At 37.9% G+C, this 17,861-nt stretch overlaps 1 protein-coding gene across 2 annotated transcripts in view; it reads left to right on the top strand.

The window, feature by feature from the left end:
• Window positions 1-311: 311 nt before the first annotated feature.
• SEL1L (SEL1L adaptor subunit of SYVN1 ubiquitin ligase) overlaps window positions 312-17,861 on the top strand; it is a 37,204-nt gene continuing 19,654 nt past the window's right edge. Inside the window, exons 1-10 of one of the 2 annotated variants that reach the window (XM_013940622.2) lie at window positions 312-385; window positions 7,390-7,427; window positions 7,783-8,005; window positions 11,631-11,798; window positions 12,416-12,521; window positions 14,255-14,417; window positions 16,221-16,274; window positions 16,355-16,414; window positions 17,051-17,132; window positions 17,414-17,568. In XM_013940622.2, coding sequence (XP_013796076.1) covers window positions 313-385; window positions 7,390-7,427; window positions 7,783-8,005; window positions 11,631-11,798; window positions 12,416-12,521; window positions 14,255-14,417; window positions 16,221-16,274; window positions 16,355-16,414; window positions 17,051-17,132; window positions 17,414-17,568 — 1,122 coding nt within the window. In that variant the 5' untranslated portion in view covers window position 312. The remainder of the gene's footprint in view (window positions 386-7,389; window positions 7,428-7,782; window positions 8,006-11,630; window positions 11,799-12,415; window positions 12,522-14,254; window positions 14,418-16,220; window positions 16,275-16,354; window positions 16,415-17,050; window positions 17,133-17,413; window positions 17,569-17,861) is intronic. The other variant, XM_067296890.1, reaches the window with a different exon arrangement.

The following is a 17,861-nucleotide window of genomic DNA, read 5'->3' as shown; positions in this document are numbered from 1 at the left end:
AAGCCAATAGGAGACATTGTTTCGGAAGGGTACGGTCGCGTAGGTGGCACTTGCTGAGGCACGTGCTTTCCTTTCGCGATTCCATTGGCTAACAGAGGGCGTATCAAATTATAAATACCCCCCAAGCCAATCAGAGTGAGCCATGTAGAGAAAGCCGTTCCCTTGATGGCTTGCGTGTGCCGCGACTAGCGGCTGATAATTGGTCGTCAACGTGTACTTGCGGTGAGCGGATTGGTGGCGGCCAGGCCGGTGGGCGGGGTGAGGAAGCCGGACTCGGGGTCCCTCGGAGGCGGCCCACAGGAGCCCGGCAGGATGGGGCGGCGGATGCGCCTCGGGCTGGTGCTCTGCGTCGCGGTGCTCTGGGCCCGTGGACTGGCCGCAGCCGGTTAGTACCGGGCTCCCCCCTCCGCGCGCCGACGGGCCTGAGCTGCGCGGCGGCCTCGCCCCCCATGGGGCCTGAGCCGGGGCGCGGAGCCGGGGCTCGTGTCCGGGCGCTGCGGGGGAGCACGCGGGGGCCGCTGTGGGGGGCGGGGGTGTCCTTGCGCCCTTGCCGAGGGCGGGCGGCGTCCGGGGGCGCGGAGGTGGTGGGGCGGGGGAGGGAGGAGGGTTCCGGCATCCTCACCGGGGGCACTGGGGGGTTGGGGGGGGGGGGGGGGAGACCGGTGCTCTCACGGCGGCGCCGAGGCGGCGGCTGCGGGGGCGCGGCGGTTCCTGCCTGCTGGCGGCGGCGGGGGCTGCGTGTCCGCAGGTGCCGGGCGGTGGGCGGCTTGCTCGCCCTGTGCCTGCCAGCTGTGGGGCTTATCTCCCTGGGCTCCGCTAGCTGATGTAGCGAGAGTTAACGTCTTGCTTGGTGTGGCTCCAGCCTTGAGACAGGAGCCTACCTGGTAATGCTAGTGCTGCTCACGAACAAAGAGCTGGGTTTTTTCTCCCTAATACAAATTTTCTGGCTGCGGAGCTGATAATACTGATGTTAGTGGTATCAGATCAGTCTTCTCACACAAATATGTATAGAGCACTTCTGGGGCCTGCATTATGTCACTTTAATACTTTTTTTCTGCTTCTTTTGTTTCTATGTAGGTTAATTTTTGTGTGCTTCTCATATGTTCTCATCAGCTTTCTGTCTTGGAGTTTCTATCTCCCACTCCCTTCTTTGCACTTTGGGGGGGGGGGGTGTTCAATGCATCTGTTTATATAGAGTGTTTCTAAAGCCAGTAAACGTTCCTTTAGTAGACAGCTTTATCAAATGCTCATTGCAGTGTGCTTTTAGACTCTTAATAGTAATTTAAGATGGTGGTGTCTTCAGAGGTAAGTTCTGTGGTTTTGGGTTTGTTTTCATGTATGCAGTAGAAAGCTAAATTTTAAGTTAGGTTGTTAAATTATGTTATTGAAAATCAAGCACAGTTATTCTAATTTTATAAGTAACACTACTAGCCAGTGGTGCACTTCCAAAAGTGTAGAAAAGACATGTAAAGTTTGGTGAAGCCAGATTCTGTCTGAATAGTGTATTCTCATTAATAGCATATATAGAGAAAAAAACTAAGGTGAGATGAGGCTGTTCATGTCAGGTAAACCATCTGTTGTATGCATGGAAGTTAAATGATAAAAATAAGGGCTGTTTGAGTGCACATCAGTGGCTTTTTAGCATGTAGAATGCAGCTCTTCTGACTTGATTGCTTTTCCACCATCAGAGTTTGATTGTGAGGTTCTGATAGGTTAATTCTGCCTTTAAAAACCCATATGTTCAAAACAATTGAACTAGTACAGTGAATGTACCCAAAGAAAGCACATGGTACAGTGCATAAAGGATTAGGTGCTGTTGCCAAACTTGATAATTGTTACCATGGAGTAAAACTGTTCATCAGTATCCAAGATTAATTAGGAGAAGGTGTTGAGTGTAGTTTTTGACAGCAGGTAATAATAGAAAGACCTTTCTCTCATATTTTTCAAGAATCATTTGGAATTTTCTTGTTTTCTGCAGTAACAGTATCATTATCTCTGGAGTCTGGTACAAGCCTGCCTAGGCACTAGGTGTTAAATGCCTCTTTAGTTTTCCTATGGAGTAAGCCTTCCAGATAATTGTTTGAATACCTGTTCGTTCCTAATGTCTGGAAACAGTTATCTGGGATGTGAACATATTGGAGGGAGGGGTTTTTAGAAGGATGAATAAAAATAGTTCAAAAATTAGATTTCCTAACTTCAGAAGGCTTTTTTAATAAGGATGTTTTTTACTAATCAGCTGCCTGACTGTAGCTTTGAATCCTAACTCTGTAGTCATAAACTTTGCTTAAATCAGTTTCTTGCAAACTTGTGACATGAATGCAAGAAAACTTGCCAGCCTAAAGAAATGCTGCTGCTTTAAAAAAAAAAAAAAAAAAAGTATTAATGCTGATTATGATGAAGTTGAAGGCTGAGGTCTGGCAAGGAACACTAAGGAGTTTATGGGGCAAAAGCAACTAGAAGACAGTGACTGTTCCTATTCCAGCCAAAGCTGGGTATCTTCTGCGTATCACAGCAGTGATGGCCTTCTGTTTTTTGTGTGATCATTTGCTACAGATATTGACAAAAGAGCTTCTCTTGTTTCTGCTTGCAGATATTATTTGATTCCTGATTTCTCCCTTGCTTGCAGGACTAGGGAGGCAGAGTTCCTTCAAGCTGCCTGAAGAGAGGAAGTGATTCTTGTTCTGTTTATGCTGTACCTTCCTTGGCTAACTTCAGTGATAGAACTTTTATACACTGTTTTTCATTAACTGGTAGAATATGCTAGCACAGGCACCTGTCTTCAGGAAACTTCTGTAGGTATTCTCTCAAGAGTTGTGCTCACTGTTCTTTCTTTGACCCTTCAGAGGTTTGTTACCTAACTGAAAAATATTCCATCATCATCTTGTCTGATAGGAATCTCAATTCCTGCAAGAGGACTGGTGCAGAGTAAAAGTCTTGTAAATAGCTAGCCAGCTATGGCAAGGAGGCTGGAAGAGATTTGTATTCAGGGTGAGGGTTGACCTGTATCTTAATCCTGTACTTGCCTTAAAATGAGTACTCTGCAAAGATTCTAGCTGGAATAATTTGCTTGCTGCCAAAGATAACTTTGAAACTAGTCTTGTGGAATAGATATCATATCAGGATTTTGCTTAACTTGCAGCATATTTTGGAGGTTCCTTATAATAGGAATAGCATCTATACTAAGCTGGCTCTGGTGTCCATTTCTTTTCTGATTTAACAGTTGAAAAATTTGAGGCAATCTCAGGTAACTTTTTGTTTGCACAGAAAGAACATTGAAAGAGGTAACTAAAAATACCACAGAATCTTTGGCTGTTTTAGGGCATGCAAAATCTTACTAGTTGCTTTGTTGTGACAGTGTTTCAAGCTTGAAAAAACATGGCAATAACTGGGAGGAAGCTGACTATCAGTGATCAGCTAGGGCATTCATCAGAGATTTGTGAGATTGTCTACTGCCTGCAGTTACTGAATTTTCAGCTATTTCCCAAAGATGAGCGGTCATTCTAAAGTTAAAGCAAATAGTATTTTTCACCTGGTACTAACAGTGCTTTAGCTTTATATGCTGTTAGCTGACTTGTTCCTTTGCTACAACAAAACTTCAGCTTTGGAACTGTTGGACTCCTTCAGCCTGGTGATATTCCTCTCTGAAATGCACTGCACAGCTCCTCTTATTCCTGCCTCTCCCTCCATACTGCTCTCTTGAAAACAGTAATTCTCCAAAACAGTAGAATCTTTTTTTTTAAGTAGCTTAGGCTGCCAGGGTATTTTCACTGTATTTAAATAGACCGACCCCTGGTCTTTCTAACTGAGGAAAAATGAATAAATTTTGAAGGTTGATTTTAATTACATATGAAGTGATGGATGCTTGAAATAAGTGTTTAGCTGTATGGAGTGCCCTAGAATCCTAGCTGGGCACTGAGACACATAGTGAAGTACATGTATTTTAGTATTGCTTGTAAGTGAAGCTTTTTGTTTAGCAGTTGCCTGTTTCAGGCATAAGTATTTTTTACTTTTTCCTTTCAATATATCATAGTATCTCTCTGCTTTGTTTAACAAATGGTAGCATTAACTTCCAATTGGCTTTTTTCAGAAAGTGCTTATAGAATTAGGCAACCTTCGTGACAGATTCAATTTCAGAAAAAAGGTTAGTTAACAATTCTGTTGGAGTTGCCTGTGGAAAAACAAATTAAACTATCAGCTTTAATCTCTGAAGCAGGTGCACAAACATAACATCTGTGATTTTATTCAGTAGTTGAGCCTTGACTATTAAGCTGTTCTTAAGCCCAAATGTGACCTTCCATTGATTGTTCATTAACACTTTCAGAACAGTTTTCTTAGCTGTCTGTTAAAGTGGATGCACTTTTATGAGTAGTGGGTGCGTGTTAGCCAGCAATTCAGTGTAATAACAAGGCTGTAAATGATCCCTTTTCTAGTCACATTATCAATCATCACAGCAAACTCATCGGTTTAACTTAAAAGGAAGCCCAAGAGCTATAGCTAAAATTGTTGCTTTGGTGCTCTGTTTTGGAACCACTATTTTGAAGATAATTATGTGACTAGGGTTTGCCTACAACTTGTTAATAACAAGCTGGTTCCTTCAGAGAGAATTTAAATGATGCAATAGAAATGAAATAGGATGATTTACTTTCAAGGAAGAAGAACAAACATTTAATGAGCTTTTGCTTGCATTCCTCAGATGCTTCTTGCTTCTTAATTTCATAAACCCTTTGCTGTGGATATGAAGTTACAATAAAATTGTTCTTTGATATATGTGCTCAGATAATATAAACTTTTTATGTTTGGCTTTGTGTAGTCTTCTATTGTAAAGTCAGCCACCCACAAACTGAAATTAGTTAGCACTAGACCCTTCTGGCTTTTCAGTAAAGGCTTTACTATGTCAGGCATATGGGCTGATTTTGACCAGACTTGGAGGGGGAAAAAAAGCCTAACTAGTGTAGCTGTTAAAAATAACAAGATGCTTGTTACTACAGTAACAGGCACTATATAAGTGCTTGTATATATTAATAGCCATGTACAAGCTACTAGGTAATTTAACCCTGGCTCAGTTTTCCCACACTGTAGAATTATGTCTGGATCTCTTGATAAGCTTTAGAGGTTGAAGCTGCAGGGATGGCATTTGGTTTTTAAATCAAGACTATTTATTAGAATGTAACTTTGGGGAAATGAATGTTAAATTCAAACTGTTAATTTCACTCTGTCCATCTTGCCCTGTAGTTTCAAAATAGGAATGGCCAGCAAGTATCCTAAATGTGTGCATACTTCTAACATATTTAAAACCTACTGTTATATGCTGATCTGAAGTGCTGAAATTCAGTGGTAGAACTTCTTACATGATTTATTGCAATCATTCTTGTGTTAGATTCCTCAAGCTGAAATGCACTGTGGTCTCTGCAGAAATGCAGCTAGCCTAGCTAGCCTTTATTTTAACAGTTTTGGTATTTCTTCAATTTAGTGTTTGTTCATATGCTGTCTTCATTGCTGTTTTCAGGGTCTATTTCATCTGGGCTGCTCTGTCCTACTGGCCACTGCTGACTCTGAAGGGCTCTTCACCTGTTAATGATACTGTAGGATACAGCTGCTCACCCAGTAACTGTTCCAGATCCTTTCTAATCCCGCGTCTCCTGGGAGACAAACTTGTTCAGCTTCACATCCTACTCAGTAGACGGTTATCTCCTTGTTTCAGTTATACTGCCAAACTCCTTTTACATCAGTTATTCAGCTTCACTTACCAGACTTAGCATTCTTCTTGATTTTTATTATGCTGTTACAGCTTAAAGGCAATCATTATCACTTACCTGTTGTAACCAAAGGTTAGACTTCAAATAATGGAAAGGAGATGACTTCTTGATCAAGAGTCTTTCTGGGATCTGGTTTCCAAGATTAGCCCTTGCACTGAAAGTACCCACAGTTGTTTCCTTACATTAAAACATTAGAATCTTCAAAACATGAAGTCAGTGAAATGCCATGTTTGTGGTTTTTCACTTCGGAGGTGACTTGTCTCTGGTAAGATGCTTGACTTGCGTAAAGATGAAAAATCTGCAAGTTTAGTTTGCTGCAAAATGCTTTCAGAAAGTCAGCAGAGTTGCCTAAAATTCTGGCGTGCAGTATTTGTGCGGGTAGTCTTTAGTAGCTAATCATAACATACTATTATATTTCATGTGCAGTACACCAATGTCTGTTGGTTTAGATTCCCTTTGTACAAGTAAAACAGATCTTTAACCTATCAACTTCTATAGGACATTACATACTCCAAAGTCTCGGGGGGTGAGGGGGGCAGGAGAAGAGGAGAGAGTTTTAAATGTAGTAGGAGCTGTTGGCAGCTTTTATGCTTAGATACTCATTTAGGTTTTTGACCTTTTATTTAGATGTGAGTTCTGCAGTGGGGAGAAAGAGGAATATAGCATCTTCTTTCTAATGTCATTTTTAGTTTACGTAAATGAGGTGGTATCAGATCCCTGATGGGTAGGAATGCTCACATTTCAGCTGTGATAGTTTGAGGCTTTTGAGATGTCAGTGCAAACCTAGTTATTCAAAGTAGGTGACATTCCTACTAAAGGTATGGGAACTAAGAAAATCAGAAAGAAACAGCTCTGCACAACAGTTGAAACTGTCATAATAAATTTTTCTCATGGCTTTCCCTCCTCTTTTCACCTCTACTTTTTGCTTTATAATGGGCCTTTACCTAATAGCCTAATAGTTTTTTTCACGTGTAGAATCTAACCAAAGATGTCATAGCCCATTCAGATGAGGAAGATGTCAGTTAAACAGGAACTTGTTAAACAGCTGAAACAGAGCTCTTGACCATTAGCTTAGAGAGAAATTTTTTCTCCTAGTCTAATTTGTCACAATTTTGAAGAGAAATATCTATGCAAAGGTTTGAATGTGCTGGTCAGACAAAATGAATTGGCGCTCTTCTACGAAGAACAAAGTTTAAGTATGACTGAGTTGGGTGGTGCTAATGTGACTTTCCGGTCACTATGGAAGCTGTTTATGTTAAAGCTGATTTGGTGACTAAAAACCTTAGCTTCCACAGGTCATTTTTACTTGATGCCTACCTTTCTAACAGTCGGTTGAACTGGAACTATTCATATTATATGGTAAACTAGAGAACTGATTTTTGTTAAAATATTCCTCATGTTTTTTCCAGTGTTGGACACAGTTGTATTGATGTAATTTGAGGAGGAGGAGGATCAGCTGTGAAACCTTTGATTTTTCTTGACAACTGTAACAGGCTCTTTTGAAGTGTGTTAGTAAACTTAGAACAGTAGAATATTTTAGAACAATAGTATGATATTAAAGCCCAACTTATTTTTATTTTTAAGAAAATTGCATATGGGAAACCTATTTAATGACTTCTAACATCTCTTATAGATGAAGAGGGAAATCAAGACGACTCACTGGAATCAAAGGTGAGGGCATAAGTTCCTAGTCATTCTGGTTTTCATGTGGAGTGAGAGCAAGGGTCTGAAATCCAGGACTATGAATCCATTTTTAAACTGTTTGACCTGTAGCTCTCACTGCTACATTAGTGTTCTTCTGTGCAACAGAGGAATTAGTGTTGTTGACTCTTTGAAAAATATCCTTCTTCAAGGAACTAAAAGGAAAAGTCAATGGGAACTGACAGAAGTACCTCAGCAATGTACTTCTGATACTGCTACTTAAATTTAGTATGTTCATTGAGCATATCTTAAAAAAAAACTTTTTGCCAACTGCTGCTGTTCAGTTCCTAAGCTTCTAAATTATAATATGGCTGCTTTCTTTTAGACTTTATCTGCAGAGGACCAGGTGAAGGACCATTCCACAGGAACTCGGGTGGTAGCAGGTCAGATCTTCCTTGAGTCAGGGAAATCAGACTCTCAATCTGAGGATGAAGAGAACTTTCACAGTCAAGAGGAGGAAAAAGAGAGTTCACTGGAAGAGTTGAACTCTCTAGAAATGTCAAACCTGTTAAATAAGGACTTAGAAGAAGCAGAAGTACAGAGTACAGGTAACTGTTTGGCTTTTCAGCAAGTGGCAAGAAAGATGCATCTGAGTAACTTTGGCATGCTGATGAACACAAGTAGTTTGTACATATTAAATAACTAGTGTCTTAACCATTCCAGAATAAAATAGTAATTGCTCCCTTATTTTTATCAGAAAATGTTATAAAGAATTTTCAAATATACTGTAATTGAAGTCTCAGTGGTTATTTTAGATGCATTATAAAGGGTTTTCCATAACTCTTGCTGCTTCCATCATCTTGGAAAGTTTTAACTATCAAATGGAGAAAGCATTGTTTTTCTTCAAATGGGACTCAAGTACACAGACTATCCTGTGTGTATATATAGTAACTGTAGAAGGAGAAGTTGCATCAGTGTTTCAGCCTGTTGGCTGTATGCCTAGAGAGTCAGTTAATAGAGGAATAAACTTAGATACAAAGAGAAGCTTGCTAGCAGTGCGTTTAGGAGTGTTAGAGGAATACCTAAATTTCATGTAAACTTTTAAGTTTTCAAATATAAGTAAAACCTTATGTCCTTGTACATAAATTCTCCAGGAAAGCCTAATAAAACTTTTCTTTATTAGTATTAAAAATACAAGGTTAATTTGAGTATTGTTTTTGACTTGAAGTTAGTGAATGATAAATAGTAGTCACAGTTGAGTACCCTAGCCTATGCACCAAAAAGTTATTTCTTTTTACTTGTCCATAAAAAGTAAACCTTCAACTTCAGCATATAATTATATTTTTCATTAAGATTACCAGTTATCCATCTTCTCAACTCCAGGCTGGAATGTCAAAAGAAAGCAGGAGTAGGCTCTTGTTTATACGCTGACTTCCACTATTTTCTAACAAGCATCCCTCTATTAATGCAGAGCTAATAAACAGTTAGTTAAAAAGTTGCTATCAGATTTAAATATTGCCGTAGGTAAGTGTGGTGGTGTACAGGAAAATACTATATAAAATCCATAAAGTAGCTCACTGCTCCCCCAAAAAGTGAGGTAAGCACCATGCTTATTTAATCTGTTCAGTCTACCTCAGAAGCAAACTTCAAGATACTTATCTTACCTCAGAAGGGTGTGAGCAAATGTCTTTTCCCCAGTACTGCTTCCAACTAAGATTTTTAACTACACCTATCAAAAATACTGCAAGTGACTTTCCAAAACTGTAAGAGTTCAAACATCTCATGCAGTTTTTGTAATCTGTTATGAAGTAAATAAATAACGTGGATGGAAGGATTGCTGTTTTTTTCCAGAATGCAAATTTTGAGGGGGATGGGGTGCCTGTGTTCTTGAGGGGGGTGTGGGGAAGGAGGAACTGCTAAAGAGCAGCCTTATCGCAAGCTTTGTAACTCAGCAGGGCAGGAATCTACCTCAGATGCAAATATTACATCTCTTGAATGAGCTACTGGGGACAGGGTTGCATTAAGGGAAATTAAAACTTTTTTTCTAAATGCTGTTTGTCTTCTGTGTATGGTGATAAGATTTCATTAAAAAATATTCAATTTTCCACCTATATTTTGCAGGTTATTGAGCAGAAGAGATTTTTCTCTGTGGTAATTTAGAATTAGTACAGTTAAGGCTTTTTAATTTTTTTTTAGTCTTTTATCCTGCCATTGTCAGCTGTCTTCCAATCAGTGAGGATTTTTGTGTGTAAAGAAACTGGTATTTTTCTAGATATTTATCTTGCTCTTATTTTATGGGTTTTCTTTGTCAGCATGGAACTTGATTACTACAGCTTTTGATGAAAACTGCCCACTAGTTTGCACAAAGCTGGTAATTCCTGCTGTGTTCGTTTTCCCATTTGGGGAAATCTTTCAGCAATGTAATTCTTATAAATCTGCAGTTGAGTATCCTCCAACTTAAACTATTGATTGAGATGTGGATATATGTGGACAACATGATAGAATACCATATACTTGATATAGGTACAGCAGGACAGGTAAATCCCTACTTGTACACGCAATTTGTGACAAAAGTAATTCATTGTTCAAGTTAATTATATGACCTAGTTTGATGTATTTAGCATTCCTTAAGGACACAACAAAATAACTGTAGTCAGCAATTTATCCTGTAATAGCGCTGTTTTGTTGCTTAGGGGTTAGTATTTGTAATTGTATGTGGAGGGGGAAAAAGCATTATGGCTGAAATTAGAATTAAAAAAGGCAAGGGGGAGGACTTGGGAGGAATAATTTATAATGTTAGTGTACAGCTAACTCTCATGCAGAGCATCCTCTAAATTCTTACACTACAAGAGACAAGGAGCTAGACAATACAGGTAAAATTCCAAGTTCTCAGTAGTATTAATATCCTGGACCTGGGTTTTGTTCAAATGACAGTGATAAGAGGTTTCATCTTAATTGTAGTTTACATGTACTCTTAGTATGACTTTGTGCATTGCCCCATGTTTAATAGTTGTCTAAAACTGTTCCAGGCTAATTGCATTTAGTCACATTATTTTTGATTGTGGTTTCTGAAAAATTGCTTTTTCCTCATGTATTAAGAGCTTAATTGGGAGGAGCAGGGGAATATGGGTCAAGGAATCAAATTATGAAGAACAATTTGTGAGCAAGCTTAACTAGTTCTGAAGGTATTTCCTAATGCATCAGAAAGACTGAAGCATAGCTTCTTAGCCTTGAGGAGACTCAAAAAAACCACTCACTGCTGTCACACAATTTCAAAATTAGTATGGTCTATAGGCCTTGCAAATATAGTCTCTAAGGGGGAAAAAAAACTATCATTTTAATTACAAGAATTAGGAACTTTAACTTGAAAAAACATTATCAATCAAGCCATGCAATGGCTTCACAAATAGTTTCAGCTTCATTTGAAAACAACTGTTGGATTTAGCATAGTTAGTGAAAGGCCTTTACAAAAGCTAATGGAAATATTTTCATTTTCAAAAAAAGATAATTCTACTACCTTTCAAAAAAGGTACAGTTAAATATCATTGCAGTATTGGAAATGTTCAAGTTCTGATGCAGGAGAAATGATAAATCTAGCTGCTTGATTTAATTTTCAGTGCAACCTAAATATATTGCCTAAGTGAAATAGTTTTCAATATAAGTTTATGCAGCAATATAAACTTATTTGACTTGAAGTGATTTCAGTCAAAATTTTCCTTACCTTATGTCTCCTAATAATATACTCCTTGCTGATATTCAAGTACTTTCAGTAGTGCAAATGTCAATGTGAGTGGTTTTGTTACATGATTACATTTGGGGTTAAAAAGAGTTCATGAGATGAAATGTACTTGGTAGGTAGTCTTTTGCATGTGAAAGGGAGTGTAGAGAAGAGAAAGTGAAAGGAAGGACAGTTTATCTCGATAGTAAACGTATAACTGAGATTTGCCTTTTCCAGTCTAACCAAAAAGATTTCCTTTGTTTAGAATTAAGGAATATAAGAAGCCTCACACCTGTTTCATTTCCTATATAAAAATAAGAATTATATTTATTTTTCTAAGCAGCACTTTAAAATGTTTTTTCAGTTTCATAAACTAGAAATTTTACTGAAAAATGGTTGAAATGAAGGTCTTAGAAATTGAAAGACCAGCATACCAGTGCTTTCTTGTATGTAGTGGATGGATTTAATTTGTGAATTAAAGGAGAGCAGTCTTATTCCTGGGTATATATTTTCAGTTTTGACAGCTATTGGAGGCACTGCAGATGGTGAACCTTGCCACTTCCCCTTTTTGTTTCTGGAGAAGGAGTATGCAGAGTGTACTGCAGATGGGAGGGAAGATGGCAGGCTTTGGTGTGCGACAACCTATGATTACAAGAAGGATCAAAAGTGGGGCTTCTGTGAAAGTAAGTAATCGGATAGCTTTGTACATGTCTAAGGAATGTTTACTTCAGTTAGTGTTTTCAGTCCTCTGAATGCTCTTTATTTCAGGGTCTAGAAGTCCTGGTCATGTATTAAGGACCACTTTACGCTATGGCATGCAAGTAACTATAAAAGCAAAGTTCTCATGATGGTGGTAATGGAAAAGATTAGAACATAATGCAGATGCCACTATTTGGGAAATCTTGCAATGGAGGCATCTATTAAACTCCTACTTTCTGAGTCTGTAGAAATATAGGAATTTGACAATGTTTCCCACTATACTCACTTGTTACACAAATGCAACCCTTTTCTAGGAAACATCTTGCTGAAGGGGGGAGTTTTCTTCCTTTCACAGTTTACTTTGGAGCAATGAAAGGAGAGACAGCAAACTCTCACATGAGGGAGATCAAATGAGAAGATATTGTCTACAAAGATATCCAACAGTTGTTTCAGACAACTTTTTGCTGTCATTTGTGCTGTTTATTGATCTTTAGAAATGTTTTTCTGGCTATATTTTGCACTTATATTTGCCCAATAGGAATTTTGAGAGAATAGCCTGAAGCTGTGTAATTGGAGCTCTTAACGTACTTTCTTTTTTCAGCTGAAGAGCAGTCTAATAAGAGAAGACAGATGCAAGAAGCTGAGGATGTTTATCAGACTGGAATGAAAATCCTTAATGAGAGCAGTAAAAAGGCTCAGAAGAAAGAGTAAGTCTATTGCTTCCATCCCCGCAAGAGAACGACGACATGGTTTGTCAATTTGGCTTAACTAAGAGATGTTTTTTTGCAGTTTTTCATGATGTTTCTGGGACTTAGCATCAAGTTATGCAATGACGGTGCTGAAAATAGTAATTTGGGGGCATTCAGAAAAACAAATTTATGCTTGCTTTCATATGAATCAACAAAAGTTTTGTATAAGATTGATTTCAGGAGTTCCAACAGTACGTAGTGTGGCTCCAAATGTTGACTTAATGCAAACTGGTGCAGTTATCTAGCTGTGAGGTATATGTAGCAGCTGCCCAGAAAAAACTAAGAATGTGGTACCAGGTAATTGATATATAAATGTCACTGTTTTTCTTAAGTCCTCTTACAAATGTTTCTTACATTCCTGTTCTCAGTCTGCTTCAAAGATTAAGTGGAAAAGATTAGCATTTCTTATCCTGCTTTGTTTTTGTTCCTGTTTTCTGATATTCTCAGTCACCATAAAAATAGTACTAAACTTGCTCCAAATTGCCCAAATTGTTGTAATTACAACTGCAGTAATTAGTATTGTATGAGGTAGAAGGATAGTGCTTGAAAGAAGAAACCAAAAAGAATAGAAAGAATAAAGTGCATGTTCTGTGCATTCTGGTTTGTTTACTTTCTACTCTCTAATATCTCCAATTATTGATTAAATAGTTGTAAGCTTACTGTTGTAAGTTAACAGTTAACTGTGATTACATTACTATACTTACGTTAAATTTGTCAGTGGAGATAAGGAAGCATTTTCCTACCTTATGTATCAGGGAAACTGAAGCACAGCTAGAGGTTATCCATCACACCTCGGCAAAGACAAAGGGAGCCACTGTTAGAACCCAGCCTAGTATTTTTTTTGTATACAGCGATCTAGGAATTTTTAAAAAGTCTTAAGTCTAAGTTCTCTTGAACGCCTTACGCTTTCTTAGAAGACAAAATCACATGAGGAAGCAGATTTGCTTCAGCCTGCCCTGAAGAGAGGGATAAGGAAGAGAAAAGTCTGAGAATAGAAAGCAACAGTGGTAAAGAAATTTTGGTATGCTGTCAAAGGTCCATGACAAATCAAGCTTAAAGCATACTTAACAGTACTGTGTTACAATGTATAAGGATACGATTTTTAAAATTGCTGTTGAAGCTGACAACAGTAAAACTAGTTTGGAGAGCTTCTGTAAGTTCTGTGGCTGAAACAGGTGTTTCCAGGGAGCTGTCTCATAGTTAATGCGACTGTTTCATCACAAAATCATATGCACAGTTGTCTTGGACCCAGTATTCAGTGTTTTCATCTGAATGATTTTATACTAAATCAAAGATTCAGCAGTCATTTTCAGGCTTATCTATCATGTTCTATGAAACCTTTAGAGCAGTGATCCTACTAGATACATAATACAGGACTCAAAATTATTGCTACAAAAATGTGATAATTTGACTTTGTAAACTCTTAGTAAATCTTATAGAGGAGAAAAAGCATATTGCTTTTGCATATGTAATAGACAAAGCAGTTTCATGTTCACTCTATTAGGTGAATCCTATGAGTTATTGAATAGCGTAGACATTTTACATCTGGAACACATGACTGTAGGTATGTGGTAGATATGTAGAAGGTAGCTGCTAAAACACAGGAGCAGAACACCTTCCCAGTATCTTTAGTTTATGAATAGGATCTGCTTCTTTGGTTAAAGGTGACTAGCGAACTTTTTTCCTTTAAGAGCGTATCAGTATCTTCTGAAAGCAGCTGACATGAATCACACCAAGGCAATGGAGAAAGTGTCTTATGCTTTGTTGTTTGGTGACTACCTGAAGCAAAACGTCCAGTCATCGAAGGAACTATTTGAAAAACTAACAGAAGGTGGCTCTCCTAAAGGACAAATGGTATGTATGTCCTTAAGTTCTGCAGAAGCTTGTCTTCAGCCAGGTCAATTTTATAGATTATTGCCTCTAGATCAGGGTGAGAACAGTAAATGCATGAACTTGCCTTTCTTTTTGGCTGTATCTGCTCCCTGGTTAAATATGACAGCAGGTAGGCTGCTTATTAATTTTGGTTGAAAATTTAATGTGAAACATTTGGTTCAGGCTCTGATTCAGAAAATGTTTTAAGTTACTAATGCTTGAGCATTCCTACACCTGACTACTCATTGCCTTTACATTTTTTTAATTGCATTTCCTTGATTTGGTTCACAGATGGTCCCCCAGATGATGTGCTAGCTTTATTGAGGGTGCAGGAACAAATAGCAAAAACTGGGTAGAGGAACTATCTAGTTTTGTGTACTTAGTAAATACATGTGGAAACACAAGATAAATTACATTTAAATGGAAACAGGTGTTTTCTTTGAGTCTTAAAAATATTAAACTACCGGTAATACAGTGTAGTGTTTTTGTCGCCTAATTTCTTGTCTGTTGTATGACTAACTAGATTGGATGTATAAATCAAAACCAGATAAATACAGGTGACTCCAGCCAACAAATCCTCTCTGAGTCTCTGCATTACATCTTCTGTGGTTTGTATGGAATTTCAGATACTATGGCTTTAATTGTATCTAATATAGAGGTATATTCAAGTTTATAACTCAGGAGATGATAAACTCCTAGGGAATCCTGGCATCTCTTAGTGGAATGGAACTCCTTTTGTCCCTGTGTCTTTGAACATTATAGAATTGTTCATATGTGATTTCAAAAAATGTGGGTATTTGATACCTCAATATCTGCATATATTTATTGTTTAGCTGTATTATTATTATTTATTATTATTTATTATTTTGGAAGTGTCAACTTCTCTAGGAGTTATCCAGCTTCCTTTAATTCTCTGATTTCCAAGTCTCATGCTGTTCCCTGCTTAATGTTGGAGCGCTGATTTTCATTAGAAAGCAGGAACACGTGCTTTCTATAAAGGTGTTATAGCTCAAAAAAGACTTAGTTTTATTGGTCTAAAATTCATTGCTGTTTGCATGAGGTCTCCTTTTGCACTTTCCAAATTGCTTAGGATAGTCTTAGGATGTTGTGCATTTTAGATGCTTTTATATATACTGTATCTTCTGTTCTAGTTTCTCTTTCGAGCCATGCAGCTATAACAGGTGCTATAGATAGAGCAGTATTTATGTAAATAATAAGAATAAAAATAACTTCTGAAAAAACCTCTGCCAAACAGCTCTTGGCATTCTAACTACTTATAAATATAGTCATAAATGCAGCTAATCTGCAGCTGAACAGGCCATGCAAAAGGGTAATTCATAGGATCTGTTAGACGGTAAATTAAGCAGTAAAACTGCTCTAGAGAAGGTGGTGTTCCTGTGTCCTTACACTGGCATATGAGGTAAATAAGATACATACATGACCTGACAGATGTTGCTAATCTTCACTTGAGGTGTCTTTAAACTGGGATATTTTTAATGGTCAGAACCGTTGGATCTGCAGTTACACAGGAAAGTAGTTGGTGCATCCTCATGTTCAGTCTACCAGACTGAATTCTGGCAAGGCATACTTACGGTAGTGTCCTAGGCGATGAATAATTTAGATACTTTATATTCTAAAAAGGGCAGGGAAGGGCATAGATATAGAAGTTACCAAAGTGGAGTTAAAGCTTTTAGCTGTTATGACTTTTTTATATGTACGTATTCCAGGCAAAATCCTAGGTTTTTCAAAGGATGTGCTGACTAACTTTTATTTTTTTATTTCTAGGCTCTTGGATTTCTTTATGCATCTGGTCTAGGAGTCAATTCTAGTCAAGCTAAGGTAACTTACAAGTCTTTTGTATGTGCTCTCATATTTTATCATGTAGGCAAATGTTAAATAACCAATGGTTTTGTTTTAAGGCCCTGGTCTATTACACTTTTGGAGCTTTAGGAGGAAATCTGATAGCACATATGATTTTGGTAAGTAACATTTCATAGTGAATTTCAATCTTACACATAGAACTTTTTTCTCCTCTTAAATTTTTAACATAAGATTTGCATTCCAATGGTTTTATTCATATGAATACACTTTCAAAGTGTTAGATCAACATGCATGTGATGGGTGGATGATAGAATCTTCCCTGTTGTTCACTGTTAACTTAAGGAAAAGTCTCCTCACTTAGCTATGTATAAACATGGATTTAAATGGACTAAATTTGTATTTCTTTTGACTTAAAACAGAAGCATCAGACTTTTAGTTGTTAGAGGCTGATAAGAACTGAAAGCCAGACATCTTTACTGAAGGTTCTGTTTTATTTGGCATTGAGATTTAAGACAGTGTGACACGTATAAGTAGAAGGGCCTTCAGGTTTTCCCCCATAAGTATCAGTCTGTTCGTTCGCTTTTGCCTGAGTAATGTGAAGTATATAGGCTTTTGTTAATGTTTAATGGTATCAACTAGTTGCTTTTAATGCAGATAGAATGTCCTTGTGGCCTTCATTTTGTCTGTCTTGTCAAATCTTGCTCAAATCATGTTACTGTGAAAAACAGTTTGTAACCTGGCAGGTAATATGTTAGAACACCAGGCAGTCCCATATATTTATACTTTCTTTCTAGGGTTACCGGTATTGGGCTGGGATAGGAGTCCTTCAGAGTTGTGAATCTGCTCTCACTCACTACCGACTTGTAGCTAATCATGGTAAAACTCTTCACTAGACTTGTGTTCTTGAATGATGTAGAAATACATAAACTTCTGCTATTAAACAATTTAGCTGTCTGGTGCTGAATCATATGTTAAGTTTTAATGCCTTTAATTTTTTTTTAATTCATTTAATGCCTTTAATTCTTAAAGATTGCCAAAATAATTCATTCTATCTGTGAGTAACAGTTGGAAGCTCTGTAGAGATCTGTTTGCTAAGTTGCAGTGTAATATTTGTATTGAACAAAGCTGCCTGAAACTTTCCTTCATCTGTTCTGCAGTTGCTAGTGACATTTCTTTGACTGGTGGTACAGTGGTTCAGCGAATTCGCTTAGCAGATGAAGTAGAAAATCCAGGAATGGCGAGTGGAATGCTGGAAGAAGACTTGATCCAATATTACCAATTTTTAGCAGAGAAGGGAGATGTACAAGCACAGGTAAAATCAGGGTTCACCTGATGGGGTGGAGAAGTCTTTAGGAATTATAGGAACAGCTTTATGAAATATCTAAAGACCTTAGAGCTTTAGTTTTCTCTTCCTACTAAATCAAACTGACTGTTAGATCTAGTCAAATATTTCCTGTTTCTTTTTTTACGAGAAGGGACTTGTATTTCAGTGGGTTTTAAGTAGAACTTGAAGAGAAAATAAAGGGTTTTTTTGTGGCAAACAAGTGCAAAAAGTTACAACTTTCATATTTTGGGAAAGAGCATCTTGGCATTCATTAAAAACAA

This window comes from Apteryx mantelli, chromosome 4 (genome assembly GCF_036417845.1).
Source record: "Apteryx mantelli isolate bAptMan1 chromosome 4, bAptMan1.hap1, whole genome shotgun sequence".
In the NCBI taxonomy this organism is placed as follows: domain Eukaryota; kingdom Metazoa; phylum Chordata; class Aves; order Apterygiformes; family Apterygidae; genus Apteryx; species Apteryx mantelli.
Note: the sequence above shows the minus strand (reverse complement) of the source record. Positions and strands in the feature narration are given on the sequence as shown.